At 42.2% G+C, this 25,636-nt stretch overlaps 1 protein-coding gene across 1 annotated transcript in view; it reads right to left on the bottom strand.

Moving 5' to 3' along the window:
- si:ch211-67e16.4 overlaps positions 1-25,636 on the bottom strand; it is a 147,049-nt gene that overhangs the window by 116,512 nt on the left and 4,901 nt on the right. The window contains exons 2-3 of the mRNA XM_034186599.1: positions 15,067-15,538; positions 480-697 (exon numbers count right to left, since the gene is read on the bottom strand). Of these exons, the coding sequence (XP_034042490.1) occupies positions 480-697; positions 15,067-15,496 (648 nt within the window). The 5' untranslated portion in view covers positions 15,497-15,538. The remainder of the gene's footprint in view (positions 1-479; positions 698-15,066; positions 15,539-25,636) is intronic.

Raw genomic sequence — 25,636 nt, 5'->3', positions numbered from 1 at the left:
GAAATCCGCGGAATCCCGCGGATCTGCGGAGTTTTCACAGCCCTGATAATCGCTCACTAAGTCTTCACTGTCCGTGTCTGCTGTGTTGTTAAACAGATCCTCGCTTCGACACCTTTACCTGCATGATGTCATATCCATCTCAATGATAAAGCAGGTCAAGCTTGGAGGCAGTAAATACAAATTCTCATATGGGTGATGAAACGTCTAAATCCTTGTTCAATGTAATTTTATGGTAAAAAACAAAGACAACATGTGGAAAAAGCATTTTTTATTCTTCAAGAATAGGTAAAAACGTCATGGTGTGACAGGGACCCTTTAAGAGTGTGTTATACTAAATTTTGACAGGCAAATATTGGCCTGAAATATCAGTATCGGCCTCCAAACTTTGTCAATAATCAGTACCTGTCCTTAAAATCCATATCAGTCAACCCCTAATTCAGGACAACTAATACAGGTTGACTATATCTATGTGTTGTCACCTGTGGAGTGGGGGAAGGCAATGCAGAGCTGTCAGCCTGGATGGAACCATCAGAGGACAACAGGGCAGTGGAAAACTGCTTATCTGGTTCAAGAGTCACAGACTGTACAGCAGCTGGAACCAGTGTTGTATCAAAACCTTCTGTGTTTGTCTGTAAAGTGGCAGTCCATTCACAATCCTCCACCAGCTCTGCATCGTTGCTCGGTGCAATATCACACTCTGTAAGACAGGATAAATTAAAACATGCATTCCAGGCTAACTTGCCTGTATAGTGATACACTATAACAAAAAGCTGCAATGAAGTAATTTTTGCAACAAAAAGGGATAAGCACTTTCATTACAAACTGAGCAAAACAAAAAAGTTTCCTTGATGTGCCATTTGAAATGCCATTCAAAGAAACCCAATATTTAAAGTGGATTCTTAAACAGTTTGGAGGCCACACAACGAACTTTCCACTTTTCTTACCTTTTTTTATTTTTACCATTGTCTTAAGACACATTACAATATCACAATGTAACTGGCCAACAGAAATTATGAAAATGGACATTTTATAATAAATCCTTTCACACAAACACTATTCATTCACTCAATTATTTTCTATTGCCTGTCCAAGTCCAAAAACTAAGATTACACTAAGATCGGGGGAGGTGATGGTCTAGTGGTTAAGGTGTTGGGCTTGAGTCCAGAAGATCATGGGTTCAAATCCCCGCCTGACTGGAAAATCACTAAGGGCCCTTGGGCAAGGCCTTTAATCCCCTATTGCTCTCGGTGTGTACTGAGCGGCCTTGTATGGGTTGTATATACATACATATATACACACACACACACACACGTTCTCCACTCAGATTGAATGTGAGGCATTATTTGTAAAGCGCTTTGAGCGTCTGATGCAGATGGAAAAGCGCTATATAAATGCAGTCCATTTACCATTACACATTAATTAGGATGATTTTCTATGTGTAAAGAAACATGAGGCTAAACAAAATAACAAATAGGGACATAATGGTACATGTATTTGTACAGAAACATTTCAGGACAAACCTTCAGAATACAGTTACTGTAGGTGCAGAACCCTTTTCTCTGAATGGAATTCACTTTGTAGTCACAGTGGTAGCAAACCAAGCAGCTCATCCCACACTTCCCTATCTTCAGCCATGTCCTATAACTCTTCCCAGGGGATCCCAAGGCGTTCCCAAGCTAGCTGGGAAATATAATTTCTCTGGGGTTTCCTGGGTCTTCCCCGGGACCTCCTCTCATTTGGACATGCCTGGAAGACATCCCTAGGAACAGAACCAGAGAGCATCGTCACCTGATGCCCAAACCTCCTCAGGTAAGGTTGGGACTGATCCGATCCAGTATCGGTATCGGCTTCCGATACCAACATAATTCAAGTATCGGAAAATACCGATACAACCTGCTGCATTTTCTGATACCAGAGAGAACACACGCCTGCGAAACCTCTCAAATGCTGCTTGCTCTCTGCTCTGTTTACTGCTGAGCGTGAGGAGGTGAGGGGGAGGTATATGAGCTGAAGCTAAGCTGTTTGTTCTGCAATTGAGCACTTTAAGCCATGGGTAGGGGCCAATTTCCACCAAGCCACACAGCACAGATTTTCCAAAGAATGAACCGAATTGTTACAGAAAAATCAGCCGCTTCAATGTCCCGAAGCTGTGAAACGCTATGAAACAGCAGCTCGGACCACAGCACAGGAGCAGAGCTGAGTTTCTATCCAATGAATGGGAAAAAACACTCATAAAAATCCTTCAGTAATCCCAAGTTCGTCGCATGAGCCTCGCTGATGATACATTTAGAAATTTACAGCTTATTTTACAGTTGAAAGGCTTTGTGTTTCCAAAAAGTTCTAAGTTTGCTCTGCAGGAAAATGGCAAGCGATGGAGAGAGAGGGAGAGACAGAAAGAGCAAGGGAAGGGCGGAGCAAGCACGAGAGAGAGGACTTTTTTTCTTTTTTTTTTATACTCTAACACTTGCTTTGACAATATAAACATATGTTTCAATTGAAATTGAATTGAAAGCGAGACAGAGGGAGAGGACTTAATTTTTACTGTAATACAACCCCTGGCAAAAATTATGGAATCACCGGCCTCAGAGGATGTTCATTCAGTTGTTTAATTTTGTAGAAAAAAAGCAGATCACAGACATGACACAAAACTAAAGTCATTTCAAATGGCAACTTTCTGGCTTTAAGAAACACTATAAGAAATCAGGAAAAAAAAAATTGTGGCAGTCAGTAACAGTTACTTTTTTAGACCAAGCAGAGGGAAAAAAAAAAAAATGGAATCACTCAATTCTGTGGAAAAAATTATGGAATCATGAAAAACAAAAGAACGCTCCAACACATCACTAGTATTTTGTTGCACCACCTCTGGCTTTTATAACAGCTTGCAGTCTCTGAGGCATGGAGTTAATGAGTGACAAACAGTACTCTTCATCAATCTGGCTCCAACTTTTTCTGATTACTGTTGCCAGATCAGCTTTACAGATTGGAGCCTTGTCATGGACCATTTTCTTCAACTTCCACCAAAGATTTTCAATTGGATTAAGATCCGGACTATTTGAAGGCCATGACATTGACCCTATGTGTCTTTTTGCAAGGAATGTTTTCACAGTTTTTGATCTATGGCAAGATGCATTATCATCTTGAAAAATGATTTCATCATCCCCAAACATCCTTTCAATTGATGGGATAAGAAAAGTGTCCAAAATATCAACGTAAACTTGTGCATTTATTGATGATGTAATGACAGCCATCTCCCCAGTGCCTTTACCTGACATGCAGCCCCATATCATCAATGACTGTGGAAATTTACATGTTCTCTTCAGGCAGTCATCTTTATAAATCTCATTTGAACGGCACCAAACAAAAGTTCCAGCATCATCACCTTGCCCAATGCAGATTCGAAATTCATCACTGAATATGACTTTCATCCAGTCATCCACAGTCCACGATTGCTTTTCCTTAGCCCATTGTAACCTTGTTTTTTTTTTTGTTTAGGTGTTAATAGCTTTTCTGTATGTAAATCCCATTTCCTTTAGGCGATTTCTTACAGTTCGGTCACAGACGTTGACTCCAGTTTCCTCCCATTCGTTCCTCATTTGTTTTGTTGTGCATTTTTGATTTTTGAGACATATTGCTTTAAATTTTCTGTCTTGACGCTTTGATGTCTTCCTTGGTCATCTTTTGCAACACTGTGTGATGATTTACCCTCTTTTAAGAGTTTGATAATCCTCTCCTTTGTTTTAATTGACATCTCTCGTGTTGGAGCCATGATTCATGTCAGTCCACTTGGTGCAACAGCTCTCCAAGGTGTGTTCACTCCTTTTTAGATGCAGACTAACGAGCAGATCTGATTTGATGCAGGTGTTAGTTTTGGGGATGAAAATTTAGAGGGTGATTCCATAATTTTTTCCTCAGAATTGAGTGATTCCATATTTTTTTCCCCTCTGCTTGGTCTAAAAAAGTAACCGTTACTGACTGCCACAATTTTTTTTTCTTGATTTCTTATACTGTTTCTTAAAGCCAGAAAGTTGCCATTTGAAATGACTTTAGTTTTGTGTCATGTCTGTGATCTGCTTTTTTTCTACAAAATTAAACAACTGAATGAACATCCTCCGAGGCCAGTGATTCCATAATTTTTGCCAGGGGTTGTATATACAGACACACACACACACACACACACACACACAATGTTCTCCACTCAGATTGCAATAGCCAATCACAGATTAGCCTTTCTGTCCATCATTTACTTGTATTTTGGCATGCTTGGTGCCAGAAAGTTATGTTGGATCCAAAAGGATCCAAAAAGGACCAAAAGTTATATTAGATCGGTTCCCACTGACCAATAGCGTTAGAGCTTACTGCCAACTTCTAGCCAATCAGAGCGCGGCATACGAAGGTCAGGAACTAGCTGACAGACGCTGGTTGAAAAAAATGGCAACCTCCCAGCAAGGTTTGCTGAGTTCACAGAGGAGGAACTGGTGGAAATATTGAACTCCAAGGATGCCAAAAACACTAAGAAGGTAGGCAAGCACGCTACTGATGTTTTAGAAGCATTCATCACATCAGAATCAATCATATGCTGTTCACAACAAAAATAAATGATCTAATTTACTTGACTCTTTGTTGTTTGCTTTTTCACAATACACCTTACGGTGCGATGGGACCTGGAGTAGTAAAATTTAGTCCACCCGCCTACCTCCATTAGCCCTGCACCACCCCTGGGGGACCTGTTGTGTTACAAGGATGCAGGCACCAGTGGTGGGCACACTTCCGATAATCCAATAACAGATAACTGTCGAAGATAATGTTTTCATTATCAGATTATCTTTTTAGATAACTTTAAAAACCATTATCGGATTAATTATCTTCCGATAAATTGTCATCCGATAACGTTTAGACCGATAACGTAGTAAACAAAGCTGAACAACGGCAAACATTTTTAAAATTTAAACTTAGTTGAGACCTACCTGTTAAAAGTTTCCTAAGAGATGTATAGTTCCACCCTCTACAAACAGAAGACAGCTGCTTTCAGGAGAAACCACTCTATCCTCTGCAGGCAAAGCAGAACTGGTCAGAAAAAAAAAAAAAAAAAAAAAATAATTTTCTTTAACCCCATATTGATACGCTGGCAATATCACCCAAGTCATCCAGAGGCATACATTTTTAACTTGTGGTTCAAATTTTAACCAAACTCATTTTGGACAAGTTATTTAAAATTACTGTCATGTCTAAAGTTTTATAAAGTGAAAATATCACATCTATGTTTTAGTTTTAAAGTAATGTGCTAATTTTTTGAGGTTTTGTGGGCACATGCTGTGCCCAGCAGTGCATTATGGGTAGGATACAATAATCTCAGTATGTTCACGACAGGAGAAATGCATTTCAGACACTCTGTTCAGGCTCCATGGACAGCAGCATTAAACTCTAGTGCCTAAAACTCTCGTGAATATATTCTCTGCGTTTATAGACGTTATTGTATTTGCATTTGTTAAATTCCACGCATCTTAAATGTAGCAGACACGGATTATCTGGAATTTTGTTTTGGCAAGTTTTCAAGGCCTCTACTGCCATCTACTGGCCAGTAGTGTTCATGGCAGTATTCGCCCTAAGTACTAAGCATCTGGGCACCAGTAGATGGCAGTGTTCAATTTATCTTGACCCCGGTTACATCAGATGGTTGTCAAATCAACTTTTTGGTTTTGCAAATGGCTTTTTTTTTACAAATTAAGTTTAAAAACAAAACAAAAACATAAAAAAAACATTACAAGACAGCTCTGCGGTGTTTGCACATGCACAATGCAAGCGGTTGGATGCTTGTAGCTCTTTAGCAGCAGGAAACCCTCACGACGGCCGACCAGAATAATATCAAACAGGTTAGATTTTCATTCGACCATACGATCGGCGATCAGGAGGTGGTCGTGAGAGGTTGAACGCAGCTTGTTACTCCATGTACACTACACGATGTAGGACACGCAATTAACCTGAAACTCGGTCCAAAAAATTCTCGCACGAATGAAAAATCATCTGAGAAAGGGCCAAAACTCGCACAGTGTAAAGCCAACATTTATGTGTCAAGACGATATTGAGTGCACATTTTACAACATCACATTTTGCGATGACACTTCCAGGGCTCCGTAAAAATGCCTGTTTTTACAAATAAAAAATGGAATATTTTACAAAGGCACATTTATCTGTAAACACCAACACACGACACACGTCACATTAACGTGTTGGTTTACATAATGAATGACTGAACCAATCAGTGTTTAGCAGAGGCACTTTTACCCAGAATCCTTTGCGATCTGTCTGTTTGTTACAAAACCGCAGAATTAGTGCATCATTCCAAAAGCGATTGTGGTGTTAAAACTCAAATTCAGCTTGTTAGTAGTTGCAAATGTACCAGAGATAATACTGGAATTTATCGGTTATCTGTAACTTCCGATACATTTTTGGGTGGTTTATCGGTTTATCTTTATCAAAGATAACCTTTCAGTTATCTGATTATCTGTTATTGAAGTTAATTTTTAATTTTTTTTTTTTATCTGTGCCCACCACTGGCAGGCACACAGGGAGCCCCCACTAAGTCAACAAAGGGACATAGCTACTGGAAAACCCCCCAAGGCAAGCTAGACAAATACTACCCCAGACACAGCCCTGGCCCATTATGTTCCATTTGGTCTTACGTGCCCCCAAAAGGATCACGACGTGCGGTCTTTCCCAACTGCCAGTGGGGCTTTCCCCACAGTCAGCAGAGCTTTCCCTGCAGTCAATGGAACTTTCCCCAGAGTCAGTCAATAGACAAAATAATAAGTTTCACAATACACCTTACGGTGCGATGGGACCTGGAGTAGTAAAATTTAGCCCACCCACCTACCTCCAGTAGCCCTGCACCACCCGTGGGGGACCTGTTGTGTTACAAGGATGCAGGCACACAGGGAGCCCCCACTAAGTCAACAAAGGGACATAGCTACTGGAAAACCCCCCGAGTCAAGCTAGACAAATACTACCCCATACACAGCCCTGGCCCATTATGTTCCATTTGGTCTTACGTGCCCCCAACAGAATCCCAACCTGCGGTCTTTCCCAGCTGCCACTGGAACTTTTTCCAGAGTCAGTCAATAGACAAAATAACTTTGACTGTGACACTTTGACTGTGTTTTACTTATTATTTTGTCTATTTTGGGGTTTTCCAGTAGCTATGTCCCTTTGTTGACTTAGTGGGGGCTCCCTATGTGCCTGCATCCTTGTAACACAACAGGTCCCCCAGGGGTGGTGCAGGGCTACTGGAGGTAGGTGGGTGGGCTAAATTTTACTACTCCAGGTCCCATCACACTGTAAGGTGTATTGTGAAACAAAACTGTTGTTTGCTTAATTTGGAAGTGAGTTGGAGAATATAACTATATAATAATACTAATAATAATAATACTAATAATAATAATAATAAAGTTATACTGGACTCGGCTACGCCTCGTCCAAAATAACTTTTCTTCATCCAATATTTCTCTATATTGGACTCCTTACCATCCATTATTTGTATAATATATATATATATATATATATATATATATATATATATATATATATATATATAGGGCGTCCGGCGTAAAACCTGTGCTAATTCAACATGCAGATCCACCTTGGGTTTGCTGTGGCGACCCTGAGTGTAAACAAGGGAGCAGCCGAAGCGACTTACTTTTTTATATATATACACACACACACGAGGTCTGTGATAAAACTAACGTACCTTTTTATTTTTTTCAAAAACTATATGGATTTGAATCACGTGCGATTACGTCAGACAACCTTGAACCCTTGTGCGCATGCGTGAGTTTTTTCACGCCTGTCGGTTTTCAGCTCGAAACAGGAAGACAGCGGCGGCTCAAGGTGCGTCGCGACGTCCCGCTCCGTGGGAAGTCCTTACAGCGACAGTATCACTCCATAATCTCACATCAGCCGTTAAAATTTTCACCGAAAACCAGCTCAATTTCTCGAACGGTGTCCACTTCGATGTGCCTCACAGGTTCTGAAAAAATTTTGATCAAGCAAAGCGCCAGTCTCTCAGGAAGTTCTCAGACAAAGAGATTCCGACGGGAGGGGTGGACCACTCCTCACTCAAAGCCAGCCCACAAGCAAATGACGTAACCGACAGGCGTGAAAAAACTCTTGCATGCCCACGAGGGTTCAAGCTTGTCTGATGTAATCGCACGTGATTCAAATCCATATAGTTTTTGAAAAAAATAAAAAGGTCCGATACTTTTCTCACAGACCTCATATATATATATATATATATATATATATATATATATATATATATATATATATATATACACACACACACAAAACAGAAGAATTTCAGATTGAGGGTGTCTGCTCAATCACACTGGCTGCTGTCTCTCTGATCAGGTCTATGGGTGTCTGGCTGGGCCAGCCACTTCAGCAGTGTGAAAGGCCCTTTTGGTGGATATCTGCTTTCATTGTGATAAATGGACTAATTGTAGAGTGACATGAAGACATGAATCAGAGGCACAAAAAAGTGACAGCGGCGAGCGGTCATTATGCTTACCAATACCGACCCGTGTGCACCTGACCCCCCCCTAAAAAAAAAGAACCTCATTTTCAGGTCGGAAAAGCCGGATTTACTTGGAAGAATCACACCCCTGCTACCAGACATGAAAGGCCGTCTCCTTCAGCCTGAGGTCTTTCCTTACAGCCATTGTTCACCAGCTGGTTCTTGGGCTGCTCCCACAACAACCCTTTTGGCCACAGTTCAGAGCAGCTGCCTCAGCAATGGAGGCCTTGAAGATGAATCACTCTGCTTCCATATCCTGACCTCCTTTAGGATCTGGGAGTTTCCTCGGGGTGTGAGTTTAAGTCCGTCCCTACAGACTCTTCCAATTAATATTCCCAGAAAACCTTCACAATGTGTTGAGACCTTCCAGGTTGGCTTGGTGTCTTACCCCGCAATCCGATTCTACTAAACACCAGTTGGTGATCAGGTGACAGCTCTACCCCAAGATAATCGATTTTTAACCTAGGGAGAGTACTTATGAGCACTCTCACCCTGGACAACTCGGGGGAGAGTCCAACCCCACTCCAGAAGGTTGGTTCCAGAGCCCGCGTTGTCCATTGAAGTGACCCCAACTATTTCTAGTTGGTATCGCTCAACCTCCTGCATATGCTCAGGTTCCTTGCCCAACCGAGATGTAATGTTTCACATTCCAAGAGTCAAGTTCCACAACAGAGTGTCAGTCCTTGTGGTATTTTCCCCATCCACTGCCAGAAAAACAACGCACAAGAACATTTACAGATTTCCTGCGGGTGATGAGCCCACACAGAGGTGACTAGGGATGGGTATTGATAAGATTTTATCGATATCTATGCCATTATCGATTCCGCTTATCGATCCGATTCTTTATCGCTTCCCTTATCAATACCTCTTGTGAATTTTCTGTGTACTAAAAGTAGGCTTTACAGGTTTTCTATGTCTACAACATTTTATTGAGTCTTAAAGTAAATAAATATGAAACTGGTCACTGGATCCTTGATCTCTGGACATAAATAAAAATAATCTGTACATGGTGGATCCTAGATCTCTGGACATAAATAAAAATAATCTGTACATGGTGGATCCTAGATCTCTGGACATAAATAGTAATAAACAAAATCTGCAGTTTTTGTCAAAAGCATTTCCTTTCAGGTATAAATGAGACACGCCAAGACCAATGTACACTCAACAAAAATATAAACGCAACACTTTTGGTTTTGCTCCCATTTTGTATGAGATGAACTCAAAGATCTAAAACTTTTTCCACATACACAATATCACCATTTCCCTCAAATATTGTTCACAAACCAGTCTAAATCTGTGATAGTGAGCACTTCTCCTTTGCTGAGATAATCCATCCCACCTCACAGGTGTGCCATATCAAGATGCTGATTAGACACCATGATTAGTGCACAGGTGTGCCTTAGACTGCCCACAATAAAAGGCCACTCTGAAAGGTGCAGTTTTGTTTGATTGGGGGGGGGGGATACCAGTCAGTATCTGGTGTGACCACCATTTGCCTCATGCAGTGCAACACATCTCCTTCGCATAGAGTTGAGCAGGTTGTCAATTGTGGCCTGTGGAATGTTGGTCCACTCCTCTTCAATGGCTGTGTGAAGTTGCTGGATATTGGCAGGAACACGCTGTTGTATACGCCGGTCCAGAGCATCCCAAACATGCTCAATGGGTGACATGTCCGGTGAGTATGCCGGCCATGCAAGAACTGGGACAGTATATTGTGAGCAGAGTGATCAGTCTGCCTCTCTGTAGGATGGGTCTGGTTAGGTTTAAAACTCCAGCTTTCATGGCTTCTGTTTGTTCTTCTCTACAAGTGTCAAGACAGATGTCAGACTACCAGAGCAAGAATTTTAGATGAGGAAGCTTCCGTGATTTGAAGCGAAACGTCCTCACATTAAGCAACCCAGTCCAGTCAAAGATTCAAGCTTCTCTACTAAGTAAATCAGGAAGTACAAGAGATTAGTAAGGAAGAAGTGAGGGCTGCTATGAAGAGGATGAAGAGTGGAAAGGCAGTTAGCCCAGATGACATTCCAGTGGAGGCATGGAAATGTCTAGGAGAGATGGCAGTAGAGTTTCTAACCAGATTGTTTAATAAAATCTTAGAAAGTGAGAGGATGCCTGAGGAGTGGAGATGAAGTGTGGTGGTTCCTATTTTCAAGAATAAGGGTGATGTGCAGAGCTGCAGTAACTACAGAGGCATAAAGCTGATCAGCCACAGCATGAAGTTATGGGAAAGAGTAGTAGAAGCTGGGCTTAGAAAAAAGGTGAAGATCTGTGAGCAGCAATATGGTTTCATGCTGAGAAAGAGCACTACAGATGCAATGTTTGCTCTGAGAATACTGTTGGAGAAGTACAGAGAAAGCCAGAAAGAGTTACATTTTGTGTTTGTGGACTTAGAAAAAGCTTATGATAGGGTGCCAAGAGAAGAGCAGTGGTATTGTGTGAGGAAGTCTGGAGTGGCAGAGAAGTATGTTAGGATAGTGCAGGACATGTACAAAAATAGTGTGACAGCAGTGAGATGCGCAGTCGGAATGACTGACTCATTCAAGGTGGAGGTGGGATTACACCAAGGATCAGCTCTGAGTCCTTTCTTGTTTGCAGTGGTGATGGACAGGTTGACGGATGATATCAGACAGGAGTCTCCATGGACTATGATGTTTGCAGATGACATTGTGCTCTGTAGTGAGAGTAGAGAGCAAGTTGAGTCTAGTCTGGAGAGGTGGAGATATGCTTTGGAGAGAAGGGGAATGAAAGTCAGCAGAAGCAAGACTGAGTACATGTGTGTGAATGGGAGGGAGCCCAGTGGAACAGTGACGTTACAAGGAGTAGAAGTGGTGAAAGTAGATGAGTTTAAATATTTGGGGTCAACTGGTCGAAGTAATGGAGAGTGTGGTAGAGAGATGAAGAAGAGAGTGCAGGTAGGGTGGAGTGGATGGAGAAAGGTGGCAGGAGTGATTTGTGACCGAAGAATATCAGCAAGAGTGAAGGGTAAAGTTTACAAGACAGTAGTGAGACCAGCTATGTTGCACAGCTTAAGCCCCATTTACACAGACGGTAAGAGCTCTTGCGTCCCGGAAGAGTTTTTGGCCGTCTTAAGGATCACACGCCGTTGTTAACGCCGGCACTAGGGGGCGTGGCTTAGTTCCGGCTTTACCGGGAATCGTCAAAAAAATTATTCAACATGTCGAATAATTCCCGAAGCGCTCCCGGAGAATTCGCGTGACGGAGACAACGCAAACTTTTTAAATCGCCGTTTCATCCTGCCCCTCCCTGTAGTGCCGCAGTTTACACTGCCGTAATTGGTGGCCGACGTTGTATCCCTAACCAACGGCGTGTAAAACAGCAAAAGAGCCCACATCGGCATCCTCAAGGGCGTTTTAACCGGCGACAGAGGCAGACAAAACGGCAGCGCTAGCAGACAGTACGCCATTCTAAACGCCACCTCCCGGTTAACGGCGTTCCAAATGGCCAATAGGCGTGGTCAATATAAAAACGCTAGCACGCTGCATGCAGGCCTCTCACTCGCAGCCAGCTCCAGATATTTTTGCAGAGAAGCTCCAGTATGCCTCCTAAAAGAAAATTGGCAGCGGCAAGGACTTTCCAAGACGTCTGGTTCAGAAGCAGAGGAGAGGTCTGTGGTGGAGACGAGCAACACGTTGAGGAGGGGGAAAAGGAAAAGAAAAGGCTGAGAGATGAGCTCCCTCCCCCTGCAGTGACAGCTGCTTCAGCCTATTATACTCTGGGGGCAGTGCCCATATGCAAAAGTTCCTGGAGCAACGCAGGATTTGCCTGGATAAATCCAGTGGTACACAGGGCATTATCGGCGGCAGCAGAACACCGCCGTTCTCACGCACGTCTTAACCTGTGATTGTAAAGGATAGAACTGGGTATTAACCCCCGTTGCCTGACGTGTGCCGGATGCTACGGCGTCAAAACGCTGCTTTATTCGGCGGATTTAGCAGCGTTTTATCCACGTATTTGCGGCTAGTACGGTGCTCAAAATGCCGGCAAAATGCTCTGCCCCTTTCCACCTCGAAAACTGCCAGAACTACCGCGAACTTCGGTCTACGTACTACCCGCCGACAAAACCATCTATGTGTAACCTGGGCTTTAGAGACGGTGGCACTAACAAAAAGACAGGAGGCAGAGCTGGAGGTGGCAGAGCTGAAGATGCTGAGATTCTCTTTGGGAGTGATGAGAATGGACAAGATCAGGAATGATTAGGACAGCTCAGGTGGGATGGTTTGGAGACAAAGTCAGAGAGGCGAGATTGAGATGGTTTGGACATGTGCAGAGGAGGGACCCAGGGTATATAGGGAGAAAGATGCTGAGGATGGAGCCACCAGGCAGGAGAAGAGGGAGGCCAAAGAGGAGGTTTATGGATGTGCTGAGGAAGGACATGCAGGTGGTTGGTGTGACAGAGGAAGAAACACAGGACAGGGTAAGATGGAAACGACTGATCTGCTGTGGTGACCCCTAACGGGAACAGCCAAAAGACAAAGAAGAAGAAGAAGATGGGGGCAGGGAGAATTCACTGGTAGGGCCAAGAAATGGGGGCTCCTGGTTGGATGAAAAGCAGGGCAATACAAAGCCTGGTATTTTTAATGTCTTTTTTTTTTTTTTGCATCACCCTGTTTTAACATTTGTATCTCCCTGATTTTATTGCCACAGTTTCCAGGGCAGTAAAATTGATAGGACAAGTGTATGATTCAGTGATGAAAGTGGGCCATGGAAAGAAAACCTGAAAATTTTTGGCAAGGGCCAAAGACCCAAAGCCCCTAGCGAGGGATCTCAGATGCATTCTGGTGCATTTTTTGGTCTATTTATCCACCAAAAAAAATCTCCAAAAATATTTTTTTGTTGGGTTAGGTCAATTTTTCCACCCCAGCCTCTCCACACAACTTGTATTGTGCTGCCGACCTTTACCCCCCCCACCAAAAAAAAAAAAAAAAAAAAAAAAAAAAAAAAAAAAAAAAAAAAAACCATACACTGTGGTTCAGAAAACTACACCATAAAAGAAATGACAATTCAAAAAAACTCAAATGATTCTTAGTATCAATTCAAATGGAAAAATAGGAGTATGCCACATTAATGCATCAACTTGCACAAAAACAAGCACGTTTATCAGTTTGAACATTAAATATTTTGTCTTCGTTGTGTATTCAACTGGATATAGGTTGAAGAGGATTTGTAAATCATTGTATTGTTTTTATTTACATTTTACACAACGCCCCAACTTCATTGGAATTGGGGTTGTAAAATAGCATGAAAAGTAATGTGTACATGTAGTAACAGTAGATTCATTCATTCAGCAAATGTTTGAATGTTTCTGATGTGTGACAAAAAATATACTTCTTAAAGTATAAATAAATATGAAAGCACTGTGCTATTTTCTTTGATAATTTAATAGTTTTATTTATTTTTAATAAAAAAAAATGTTATTTAAACTTGAGACTTTTCTTGGTAGTTATGGCAGTAACAATTCAAAAACTGTGTAGCTTTATTTGGTAAAAATAAAAATAGTTCGAACACTCAGCTCAACAGTGACTGATTCAACATCCTGCAGGCTGCAGCTAAAAGCTAATTTAGCTGATAAACTTCAGCAGAGCACTATCACGTATTATTTTCACTCACTCACCTCAAACAAAATTTTTGTTCGTTGCTCACTCAATCTTGTGATTTTGACTCGCAGAGTTCAAGTTGCATCTATATGCTAAGAACGTTAGCATTTTTAGCAGCTGGGAGCTTCACCCGTTATCTCCACTTAATGCATGATTACTGGAGGAAAAGCGCAGCTCATAACTGTGAATGTCCACAATAAAGTAAACCGTTAGAACCACTGCGCAGTGCCCAAAAATTTGACAATATACTTTCAAAACCAAAACAAAATAACCCTTCTTCTTTGGATATTATTGGCAGCTTGCAAACCAAAACGGTACATTACCGCCACCAACTGTTTGGGCATGGAACTGAAATGAACTAAATCAATGGATTCTGGCGTAGGTTGTCAAAAATAACCCGGAAACATTCACCACACGAGTAAAAACCTGGATTTCTGGTGATTTTTGGAGAACTTTCATCACTAATGATTTATTAGTCATATTATTTCTTGTATCTTACAAGGGCTGGTTTATGAGTATAGGGCAGATTTTTGTTGTAATATGTGATAAAAAAAAACATTTTTCCCTACACCAGTTCTTTGTGAGCCCCGTCTTTGGAGGCATGTGACAAAATACTTAACAGGCACTTACACACTTACAAATGATGAACCACTGATCTGTTTGACAGATCGATACCTGCGTTTACTGTTCTGAGCTTCAGCTGATGTGCCTACTAACAACAGCATATTAGACAGGTCAGACCTGACCACACACTTATCTGAGTGACAGCACACTCTCAAGCCATACCTGCTTGTGGTGTGAGAAGAAATGTGTCCTAGCAATAAAAAAAAAACACATGGAGACATGGGAACAGAAGAAAAACTAGGTTCTAATGATGAGTATTACCTTGGTTGCTTCTCATCAGTATTTCTTCAGCACCCCTCATCTGTGTCAAACATGATGGTGAAGAGATGAGGCTTGTGTCAACTTTCTGTGATTGGGGAAAAAACGCTGGGTGGATGCGGACCAAAGCAGAGGCAGAGGCTCTTTGCTGGAGCTCCTCCTCCACTCCCTGTCTATAATACTTGAGTTTTAGCTCAGTGTAGCGCAGCTTGGCACGGATATTTTCATTCTCTTTCTCCTTCAGGGTTTTCTCCCTCTGCAAAGTTGTGATATCCCTCTTCATCAGTGCCACCTGAGCTTTCAGCTCCTCAAACTTAACTCCAACCACTTTGAGCATTTCCGATAGCACTGTCTCCACTGCTCCATTCACTGCACGTTCCACCACAGCACCCATCTGGCCTCGAATCAGCGACACAGCGATGCTTACATCCATTTGTGAAAGATGCTGGATCCCAAAAACAGAAGGCAAAGTTCCCTGAGAACACAACAACATCTTACTTTAGAAAATGAGTTCATTTTCATGTCAGTCACTGCCTATAGGGAGAGATCTTATCTTCCGGGTGGGCTTCATCTGGTGGTGGGTCGAAAAACTTTGAACAGACAAGCAAATGGACACAGGTGAAATGAATGTTCTTTGTAAATAAAAATAAAACACAAAAATGAGAGGTGGCAAAGGGCATATGTAATGGGAGACTCCAAAGCAAGAGTGGAAAGTTTGGGTAACCCAGGGGCCACAGGTGTAACAGAAAATATTGTGGTGGGCCGGACCAATAAACAGGAACTCAATTCTGTTCCATATTAATTTTATGTCTTCATAAAAAAACAGTAAAATGCATTATTGAAACGATGATGAACCAAAAGAACAGAACAGTGAGACGGGCTCAGAAAAAGCCTGCTTCACTTTTTCTTTGGTTAAATACACCATTATGTAATTTGTTCTATCAAAATTCCACAAAACAACAGAGAACAAACCACTTTTCAAAGACCAGCATTCAATCAACTTCATAGAAAATGCCATTACCACTGTTTTCAGTCTAACCACCTCATATACTGTTTTTCAGTTCTTTTTTCCTCTTCAGTGAGAGAAATGTAGTCTGTGTTCGGCCTGAAAAAGTGCAATGACGTTACAATATGTTGTGATGCGTAATACAATGGAAAATACCAATTTCAGTTCTGCGTTAATTTCATTATCTTGTATTCGAGGCATGTGAGTCTCATCACTGACAACGATTCGATACACACCTCGATACACTACCAGCAATACAATACATATAGCGATACATGACGATACGATGTGACACGATTCAGCCCTGTTCCCGATTCGATGCAATTTGATATGTATTTGATGCCGATTCAGTTCCTCACAATGGAATATGATGTGATTTTGTACAATACGATTAATGATGGGTATTGATAAAAGTTTATCGATATCAATGCCATTACCCATTCCGCTTATCGATCCGATTCTTATCAATCGATCTCTTATCAATACCTCTTGTGAATTTTCTGTGTACTAAAAGTAGGTTTTACAGGTTTTCTAGGTCAACAACATTTAACTGAGTCTTAAAGTAAATACGAGGTCTGTTAGAAAAGCATCCGACCTTATTATTTTTTAAAAAAACCATATGAATTTGAATCACGTGTGATTGCGTCAGACAAGCTTGAACCCTCGTGCACATGCGTGAGTTTTTTTCATGCCTGTCGGTTGCGTCATTCACCTGTGAGCAGGCATTGAGTGAGGTGTGGTCCACCCCTCTCTATTTTTTATTGCGAATAAATGTCTGAACAATTTGGAGCTTTGCTGCATCAATTTTTTTCCAGAAACTGTGAGACCTCCAGGTGGACACCGTTCGAAAAATTCAGATGGCTTTCAGGGACGATTTTATGGGGATTAAACAGATTACGGGGTGTTACTGCCGCTTTAAGGACGGCCCACAACTGCTGAGAGCGCGGCACGCTCCCAGCCCCCATCGACAGGCTGACACCCCGCTGGAACAACCAGATCATTTCCAACGTGAAAGCTTTGTTGATCCGGGACCTCGTCTGACTTTCACAAAAGGGCAGATGATGTGGACATCAGCACTTTTTCCGGCACATTCCACCGTTACAGGAGTTTTTTTCATGGAAAGAAAAGCGGAGGGACGCGCCACGTAGCCGTTCATTACGCGGGACAAAACCACCTCGGTGTTGGTCTCTCAGGACAGCTTTCAGGTGGATTTCAGACGGATTCCGGATGCTTTCCAGTCGTGTGAATATCCGATTGTGATTGTGCATGAACTGGACATGCCAGAACATGTCCCATGAGGCTTCATCACGGCGTTGCTTTGCGGCGAGAGGCTGCACCACGACGCGCGGTGGAGCAGCTTCTCTTTCCATGACAAAAACTCCTGTAACAGTGAAATGTGCCGCTCATTTTTAAACTGGACGCTGTCTTGATCCAGTATGTCATCTGACTAGCACAGGAATGTGCTAGTCAGGAGTCAGCAGGAGTTCTGCGTGTCGCGGACACGTCTGTCTTAATGTGCCGGAAAAGTGCTGATGTCCACATCTTTTTACAATTCCTGTGCTAGCCTGTGCTGAAATTGGTCACTGGATCTTTGATTTCTGGACATAAATAAAAATCAATAAATTCTGTACATGGTCACTGGATCCTTGATGTGTATCAATCTCTGGACAGAAATAGAAAAACAAAATCTATACTTTTTGTCAGAAGCATTTCCTTTCAGATATTAATGGCACAAATGTAACTCCACAGACTCTGAGATGAGCTCTTCAGCCGGCTGTGCTGCACGTCAGGATGTCATTCATAAAAAAACTGAGTATGCTGAGTACATGCTGTGGAGGGGAGCAGAGATCGATCACTAATGATTAAATGCAGAGTGGTGCATACAGAGCAAAAAGAGAAAGAAACAGTGCATCATGGGAACCCCCCAGCAGTCTACGTCTATAGCAGCATAACTAAGGGATGGCTCAGGGTCACCTGATCCAGCCCTAACTATAAGCTTTAGCAAAAAGGAAAATTTTAAGCCTAATCTTAAAAGTAGAGAGGGTGTCTGTCTCCCTGATCTGAATTGGGAGCTGGTTCCACAGGAGAGGAGCCTGAAAGCTGAAGGCTCTGCCTCCCATTCTACTCTTACAAACCCTAGGAACTACAAGTAAGCCTGCAGTCTGAGAGCGAAGCGCTCTATTGGGGTGATATGGTACTACGAGGTCCCTAAGATAAGATGGGACCTGATTATTCAAAACCTTATAAGTAAGAAGAAGAATTTTAAATTCTATTCTAGAGTTAACAGGAAGCCAATGAAGAGGACAACCTGATAATAATGAATTACAATAGTCCAGCCTAGAGGAAATAAATGCATGAATTAGTTTTTCAGCATCACTCTGAGACAAGACCTTTCTAATTTTAGAGATATTGCGGAAATGCAAAAAAGCAGTCCTACATATTTGATTAATATGCGCTTTGAATGACATATCCTGATCAAAAATGACTCCAAGATTTCTCACAGTATTACTAGAGGTCAGGGTAATGCCATCCAGAGTAAGGATCTGATTAGACACCATGTTTCTAAGATTTGTGGGGCCAAGTACAATAACTTCAGTTTTATCTGAGTTTAAAAGCAGGAAATTAGAGGTCATCCATGTCTTTATGTCTGTAAGACAATCCTGCAGTTTAGCTAATTGGTGTGTGTCCTCTGGCTTCATGGATAGATAAAGCTGGGTATCATCTGCGTAACAATGAAAATTTAAACAATACCGTCTAATAATACTGCCTAAGGGAAGCATGTATAAAGTGAATAAAATTGGTCCTAGCACAGAACCTTGTGGAACTCCATAATTAACTTTAGTCTGTGAAGAAGATTCCCCATTTACATGAACAAATTGTAATCTATTAGACAAATATGATTCAAACCACCACCATGATTCAAAAATGATCATTTCCTGATAAACACCCTCAAAAACAACGGCTGCTCCGGTGTCCAGAAGTACCAATAAGGGAAAAGTTAAGCAAAAAGGCTACTGACATTTTTGTTATGGCTCATCAATTGAATCGATGCACTCGCATCACGCACATTTGTATCTATGCCTACTGCATTCGCTTCAAAGGTTCAACACTTTTGCTTGTCAGATTTGGAGAATTATTGGTTCTAATGCAAAGAAGAGGTGGGCCGGCCAAGCTTCCACATTCAGAGGATATGTCCACGTCCACTCGTGGACAGATCGACAGTGACAGGACATGTCCACATCTACTCCCCATGGACGGATCACGCACACCATCGCCACTGCAGCTCCACAGCTTTCTTTCACCTCAAAGTTCTCTCAAGATTATGGTACATTACCTAAAGTCCATTAACTCCTGCTCACAGACCAATCGCCAGCAAGAGGACATGTCCATGTCCAGTATAACTCTTCACAGATGGATGGCGAGCGAGAGGACATGTCCACCATCCAATCCTCATGGACGGAACGTGCGCGCGATTGCTGGCTGCAGCTCCGCTGCACTTTCACGTTCTTAGGTTCTCTCACAATTTTGGCACGTTAAAGTCCATTAACTCCTGGAAATAACGTATTCTGACTTTTTCCAATTTATCTAATCCATCTGCGTGTCCAGACAGTCTGTAGCGTCGTGGAGCCATGCTTCTCCCCCCTGCACGTAAGGTTTTAGGTCTCTCTCGCTCGCTCTCTCTGTCTCTGTGTTGTTGCTATGAGCTTTTTACGAATATTGGGCTGAAGCTCACAGAGCTATGTGTAATAAATATTAACATTGCAAGGAAAAACCACCTCTTCCTGTAGCTCGTTAAGTGGTGTTTTATTCTTTCAGTGCAACTATAAAAAAAAAAACGCTACTGCCATATTATCCATCATGACTTTTATTATATATATACACACACACACACACGCAGAGTTGTATGCAAAAGTTTGGGCACCCCTGATTATTTCCATGTTATTTTTAGAAATAACAGCCTCTAAATGCTCCCTATAGCTTACAGTGAGCATCTGGATTCTGGTTGAAGATATTTTGGCCCATTCTTCTTTACAAAACATCTCAAGTTTGTTGGTTTCTGAGCATGGACAGCCCGCTTAAAATCACACCATAGATTTTCAGTAATATTCGGGTCTGGGGACTGAGATGGCCATTTCAGAATGTTGTACTTGTTCTTCTACATGAATGCCTTAGTAGATTTTGAGCAGTGTTTAGGGTCGTTGTCTTGTTGAAAGATCCAGCCCCGGCGCAACTTCAACTTTGTCACTGATTCATGAACATTGTTCTCACGAATCTGCCGATACTGACTGGAATCCATGTGACCCTCAATTTTAACAAGATTCCCAGGACCTGCACTGGCCACACAACCACACAGCATGATGGAACCACCTCTAAATTTTACTGTAGGTAGCAAGCGTTTTTTGCTTGGAATGCTGTGTTCTTTTTCAGCCATGCATACCACCCCTTATGTCCAAATAACTCAATTTTAGTTTCATCAGTCCACAGCACCTTATTCCAAAATGAAGCTGGCTTGTCCAAATGTGCTTTAGCATACCTCAAGCGACTGTTTGTGGTGTGTATGCAGAAAAAGGCTTCCTCTGCATTACAGCATCTCTTTGTGCAAAGCGCGCTGCATAGTTGAACGATGCACAGAGACACTATCTGCAGCAAAATCAGGTTGTAAGTCTTTGGAGCAGGTCTGTGGGTTGAATATGACTGTTCTCACCATCCTTTGCTTCAGCTTATCTGAGATTTTTCTTGGTCTGCCACTTTGGGCTTTAACTAATACTGTGCCTGCGGTAGGGCTGCAGCTGTCGATTATTTTAGTAATTGAGTGTTCTATACATTATTCTGGTGATTAATCGAGCAATGGGATAAAAATACTTCTGCGTTTTAAAACATTAACAGTCCAGGGGCCTGTACTATGAAGCGGGGTTACTGGCTTATCAGGGCAACTTCTGGAGTAAGTTGATGATGTATGGAGTAACTTCCCGGTTAACCTGTACTACGAAAGGTGGATAGGTTTCGATCGAGGCATGCTGTCACGGCAACTTACGCTTTGCGCCAAACCTGCTCCGAGCAGGTTATGTTCCAGGATTAGAGTGAGGTTTCCGCTTAACCACTCCCTTTATAAGTACCGTCCATCCACCTGCATCACTCCGAAGACAATGCCAGCCTACCTGGATGATCCGTTTGATATTGGGGCACAAATTGTGGGGGCTCTCTCCGCAGGGCGAGGGTTTTTAAAGACCGCCGGAATCTGCTGACATACCCGGACGATATTCTCTATGAAAGATATAGATCCTCAGCCGAGGGAATTCCTTATCTTTGTCAGCTGATCGGGCCAGACGTCTGTAACATCATCCATCGTACACTGTAATAAAAGGCTGTTGTTTTTACAGGAAGACGCTGGCAGCTGTGGTCACGACTGTAAAAAATACAGCAGTTAAATGTACAAAAACAAAAAAGAGCTCTTGTTTGTAGATGTAACAGTTCCTTTAATGTGAGTCAGCTGTGGTTCATTCACTGTAAATCCACATACATATTATGTCTGTAATGTTAACTACTGTGCTGCTGTATGTTTTACAGGAAGTCCCTGGTAATCACAGCTGCCAGCATTTTCCTGTGAAAACAAGTCATTTTTTTACAGTGTAACAATGCTCCGACAATCGAGCAGATAATGTGCCTTGCGCTTAGATATTCTGCCAGTGGACAATATACACTCAACAAAAATATAAACGCAACACTTTTGGTTTTGCTCCCATTTTGTATGAGATGAACTCAAAGATCTAAAACTTTTTCCACATACACAATATCACCATTTCCCTCAAATATTGTTCACAAACCAGTCTATATCTGTGATAGTGAGCACTTCTCCTTTGCTGAGATAATCCATCCCACCTCACAGGTGTGCCATACCAAGATGCTGATTAGACACCATGATTAGTGCACAGGTGTGCCTTAGACTGTCCACAATAAAAGGCCACTCTGAAAGGAACAGTTTTGTTTTATTGGGGGGGATACCAGTCAGTATCTGGTGTGACCACCATTTGCCTCATGCAGTGCAACACATCTCCTTCGCATAGAGTTGATCAGGTTGTCAATTGTGGCCTGTGGAATGTTGGTCCACTCCTCTTCAATGGCTGTGCGAAGTTGCTGGATATTGGCAGAAACTGGTACACACTGTCGTATACGCCGGTCCAGAGCATCCCAAACATGCTCAATGGGTGACATGTCCGGTGAGTATGCCGGCCATGCAAGAACTGGGACATTTTCAGCTTCCAAGAATTGTGTACAGATCCTTGCAACATGGGGCCGTGCATTATCCTGCTGCAACATGAGGTGATGTTCTTGGATGTATGGCACAACAATGGGCCTCAGGATCTCGTCACGGTATCTCTGTGCATTCAAAATGCCATCAATAAAATGCACCTGTGTTCTTCATCCATAACAGACGCCTGCCCATACCATAACCCCACCGCCACCATGGGCCACTCGATCCACAACATTGACATCAGAAAACCGCTCACCCACATGACGCCACATACGCTGTCTGCCATCTGCCCTGAACAGTGTGAACCGGGATTCATCCGTGAAGAGAACACCTCTCCAACGTGCCAAACGCCAGCGAATGTGAGCATTTGCCCACTCAAGTCGGTTACGACGACGAACTCGAGTCAGGTCAAGATCCCGATGAGGACGACGAGCATGCAGATGAGCTTCCCTGAGACGGTTTCTGACAGTCTGTGCAGAAATTCTTTGGTTATGCAAACCGATTGTTTCAGCAGCTGTCCAAGTGGCTGGTCTCAGACGATCTTGGAGATGAACATGCTGGATGTGGAGGTCCTGGGCTGGTGTGGTTACACATGGTCTGCGGTTGTGAGGCTGGTTGGATGTACTGCCAAATTCTCTGAAACGCCTTTGGAGACGGCTTATGGTAGAGAAATGAACATTCAATACACGAGCAACAGCTCTGGTTGACATTCCTGCTGTCAGCATGACAATTGCACGCTCCCTCAAATCTTGCGACATCTGTGGCATTGTGCTGTGTGATAAAACTGCACCTTTCAGAGTGGCCTTTTATTGTGGACAGTCTAAGGCACACCTGTGCACTAATCATGGCGTCTAATCAGCATCTTGATATGGCACACCTGTGAGGTGGGATGGATTATCTCAGCAAAGGAGAAGTGCTCACTATCACAGATTTAGACTGGTTTGTGAACAATATTTGAGGGAAATGGTGATATTGTGTATGTGGAAAAAGTTTTAGATCTTTGAGTTCATCTCATACAAAATGGGAGCAAAACCAAAAGTGTTGCGTTTATATTTTTGTTGAGTGTATGTATTCCATCGGTGATGCTGAACACCTGAGCAAGAATACTGTATGTCGTATGATTCGCAAGGTAGTACTTGCTCTATCTAAACTGTTGGATGCATTTGGCGTTTTCCCTGGCCATTTATCCGCAATGCAAATCAAAGAAGGGTTTTATGCAATCGCGGGTAATTACTAATATCAAAATAGGTCTAATGCATGTCCATTAATTAGGCGAAGTGGGGCTTATCAAGCTATGAATATAAACCTACCATTTTGAAGGATGAAGGATGTTTTATATTTCATCTTCACCTGCTGCCAGCCAGGTGCGTTTGGCACTGCTATTGCATCTGACATATTGACAGGATTAGGAACAGCAATCATACAGTCAAGGTAGCCTATTAAGGAAACATTAAATTAACCTAACATTTATTAGTAGGCCTATAGTCACTTCTGAATCGTGTTGCATCTAGGCTTAATTAATGGAAGAGGGGCATTTTTCTACACCTATCAGACATTCCACAGGTTAATCATCTGTAACAGATTTGGAGAACAATTACGCATTTACCCGATCAGCAATACATTTCCAACAAGCCTGTCTTGCTTTATTGGCAGACGATGTGTTCGATTTCCCCCTTAACATTAATTTAAATTCCTCGTAGCTCCGCATAATAATCGTGCATTCTTCTCCGGTAAAGTAAGTTGACCACGTCATCATTGAAAAAATGGTGACGTGTGCTGCAAAACGCCCCTTTTATGTGAACGCGCACATACTCCACTTAGGTTAACACAGGTTCAACAAATCAACATCATATTCAGCGTCGTAGTACCGCTTACCACCACTTGAGGGAACCAGGTTTTGTCAACCCCGGTTTAAGAGGTTGACCCTGGGTTACATCTGAGTAAGTTAACCCTGCTTCGTAATACCGGCCCCAGGGCTCTCCCTAAGTAATGGCACAATGTCACTGCATCATCACAGAGATTGTCAAATTTAGTGTATCCCTTTCTGTTTTCCTGGGGAATTATTTATTTTTTCACATCTTTACAAGTTTTGGATCTTTCCTGGTGTCAGGAGCTCAGCCAAAGTCGGGCCAAAGTCTTGACATTTTGCTGAAATGGTGATGGGTTGTGGCTTTCTGTTTTTTGTTTTCCCCAACTTGTAAAATTTAACTTTTTATTTATTTATTTATTTATTAAGGTGGCGGACTGGGTCCCTGCATGAATTTCTTTTTAACACTCTCTGCGATTCAGCCAATGCATTTCATTTTCAGCTGGAGGTTGAACACGCAAGCCTCGCAATCACTGTTTTTTTATTATTACTATTATTATTTTATTTGAGTTTCCGGGTTTGTGATGTCTTGACATTTTGCTGAAATGTCGATGGGTTGTGGCTTTGTTTTTTGTTTTCCCCAACTTGTAACATTTAACCAATATTTATTTATTTATTTATTAAGGTGGTGGACTGGGTCCCTGCATGAACTTCTTTTTAACACTCTCTCTGCAATTAAGCCAATGCATTTCATTTTCAGCAGGAGGTTGAACATGCAAGCCTCTCAGTCACTGGTTTTTTATTATTATTTTATTTGAGTTCTCATGTTTTTGATGTCTTGACATTTTGCTGAAATGGCGATAGGTTGTGGCTTTCTGTTTTTTGTTTTCCCCAACTTGTAAAATTTAACCATTATTTATTTATTTATTTATTATGGTGGTGGACTGGGTCCCTGCATGAATTTCTTTTTAACACTCTCTGCGATTCACCCAATGCATTTCATTTTCAGCTGAGGTTGAACATGCAAGCCTCTCAGTCACTGGCTTATTATTATTATTATTTAATGTGAGTTCCCGTGTTTGTGATGCACTGTGTGTTGCCCAAAAAAGCGAAAATTAAAAAAGCGAAACACTCATTGCGAGTCTAAGCAAAACACAGAAGAAAGAGTGGACTTCTTCCAGAGACTGTCTGTGGCAGGGATGGAGCTGTGTGAGCGCAGTGCTGAGACGCTCACACCGTGCAGAGAGAGGCAGCAGCCGGCCATCGCACATAGAGCGGCCAGGGGACGAAACTGTTTTTTAAAAAACAAACACACTGCTTTGCTTTAAATGCACAATAAGCTATTTCAGATGATCAGTGTGGACCTTCTTTTTCCTAAAAGACTATTTCACTCTGTCGCGTTGGAACAAATCGTGCATCGGTACGATTTCAGGAAAACATGGCGCCGAGGCAGGGCGCCGTGGTGAGAGCTCTGCTGTGCTCCCTGTGGTTTACGTTGTATCTGTCT

This window comes from Thalassophryne amazonica, chromosome 14, assembly GCF_902500255.1.
Source record: "Thalassophryne amazonica chromosome 14, fThaAma1.1, whole genome shotgun sequence".
NCBI lineage: Eukaryota > Metazoa > Chordata > Actinopteri > Batrachoidiformes > Batrachoididae > Thalassophryne > Thalassophryne amazonica.
The sequence above is the reverse complement of the archived record's forward strand: the minus strand, read 5'-3'. Positions and strand labels throughout refer to the sequence as shown.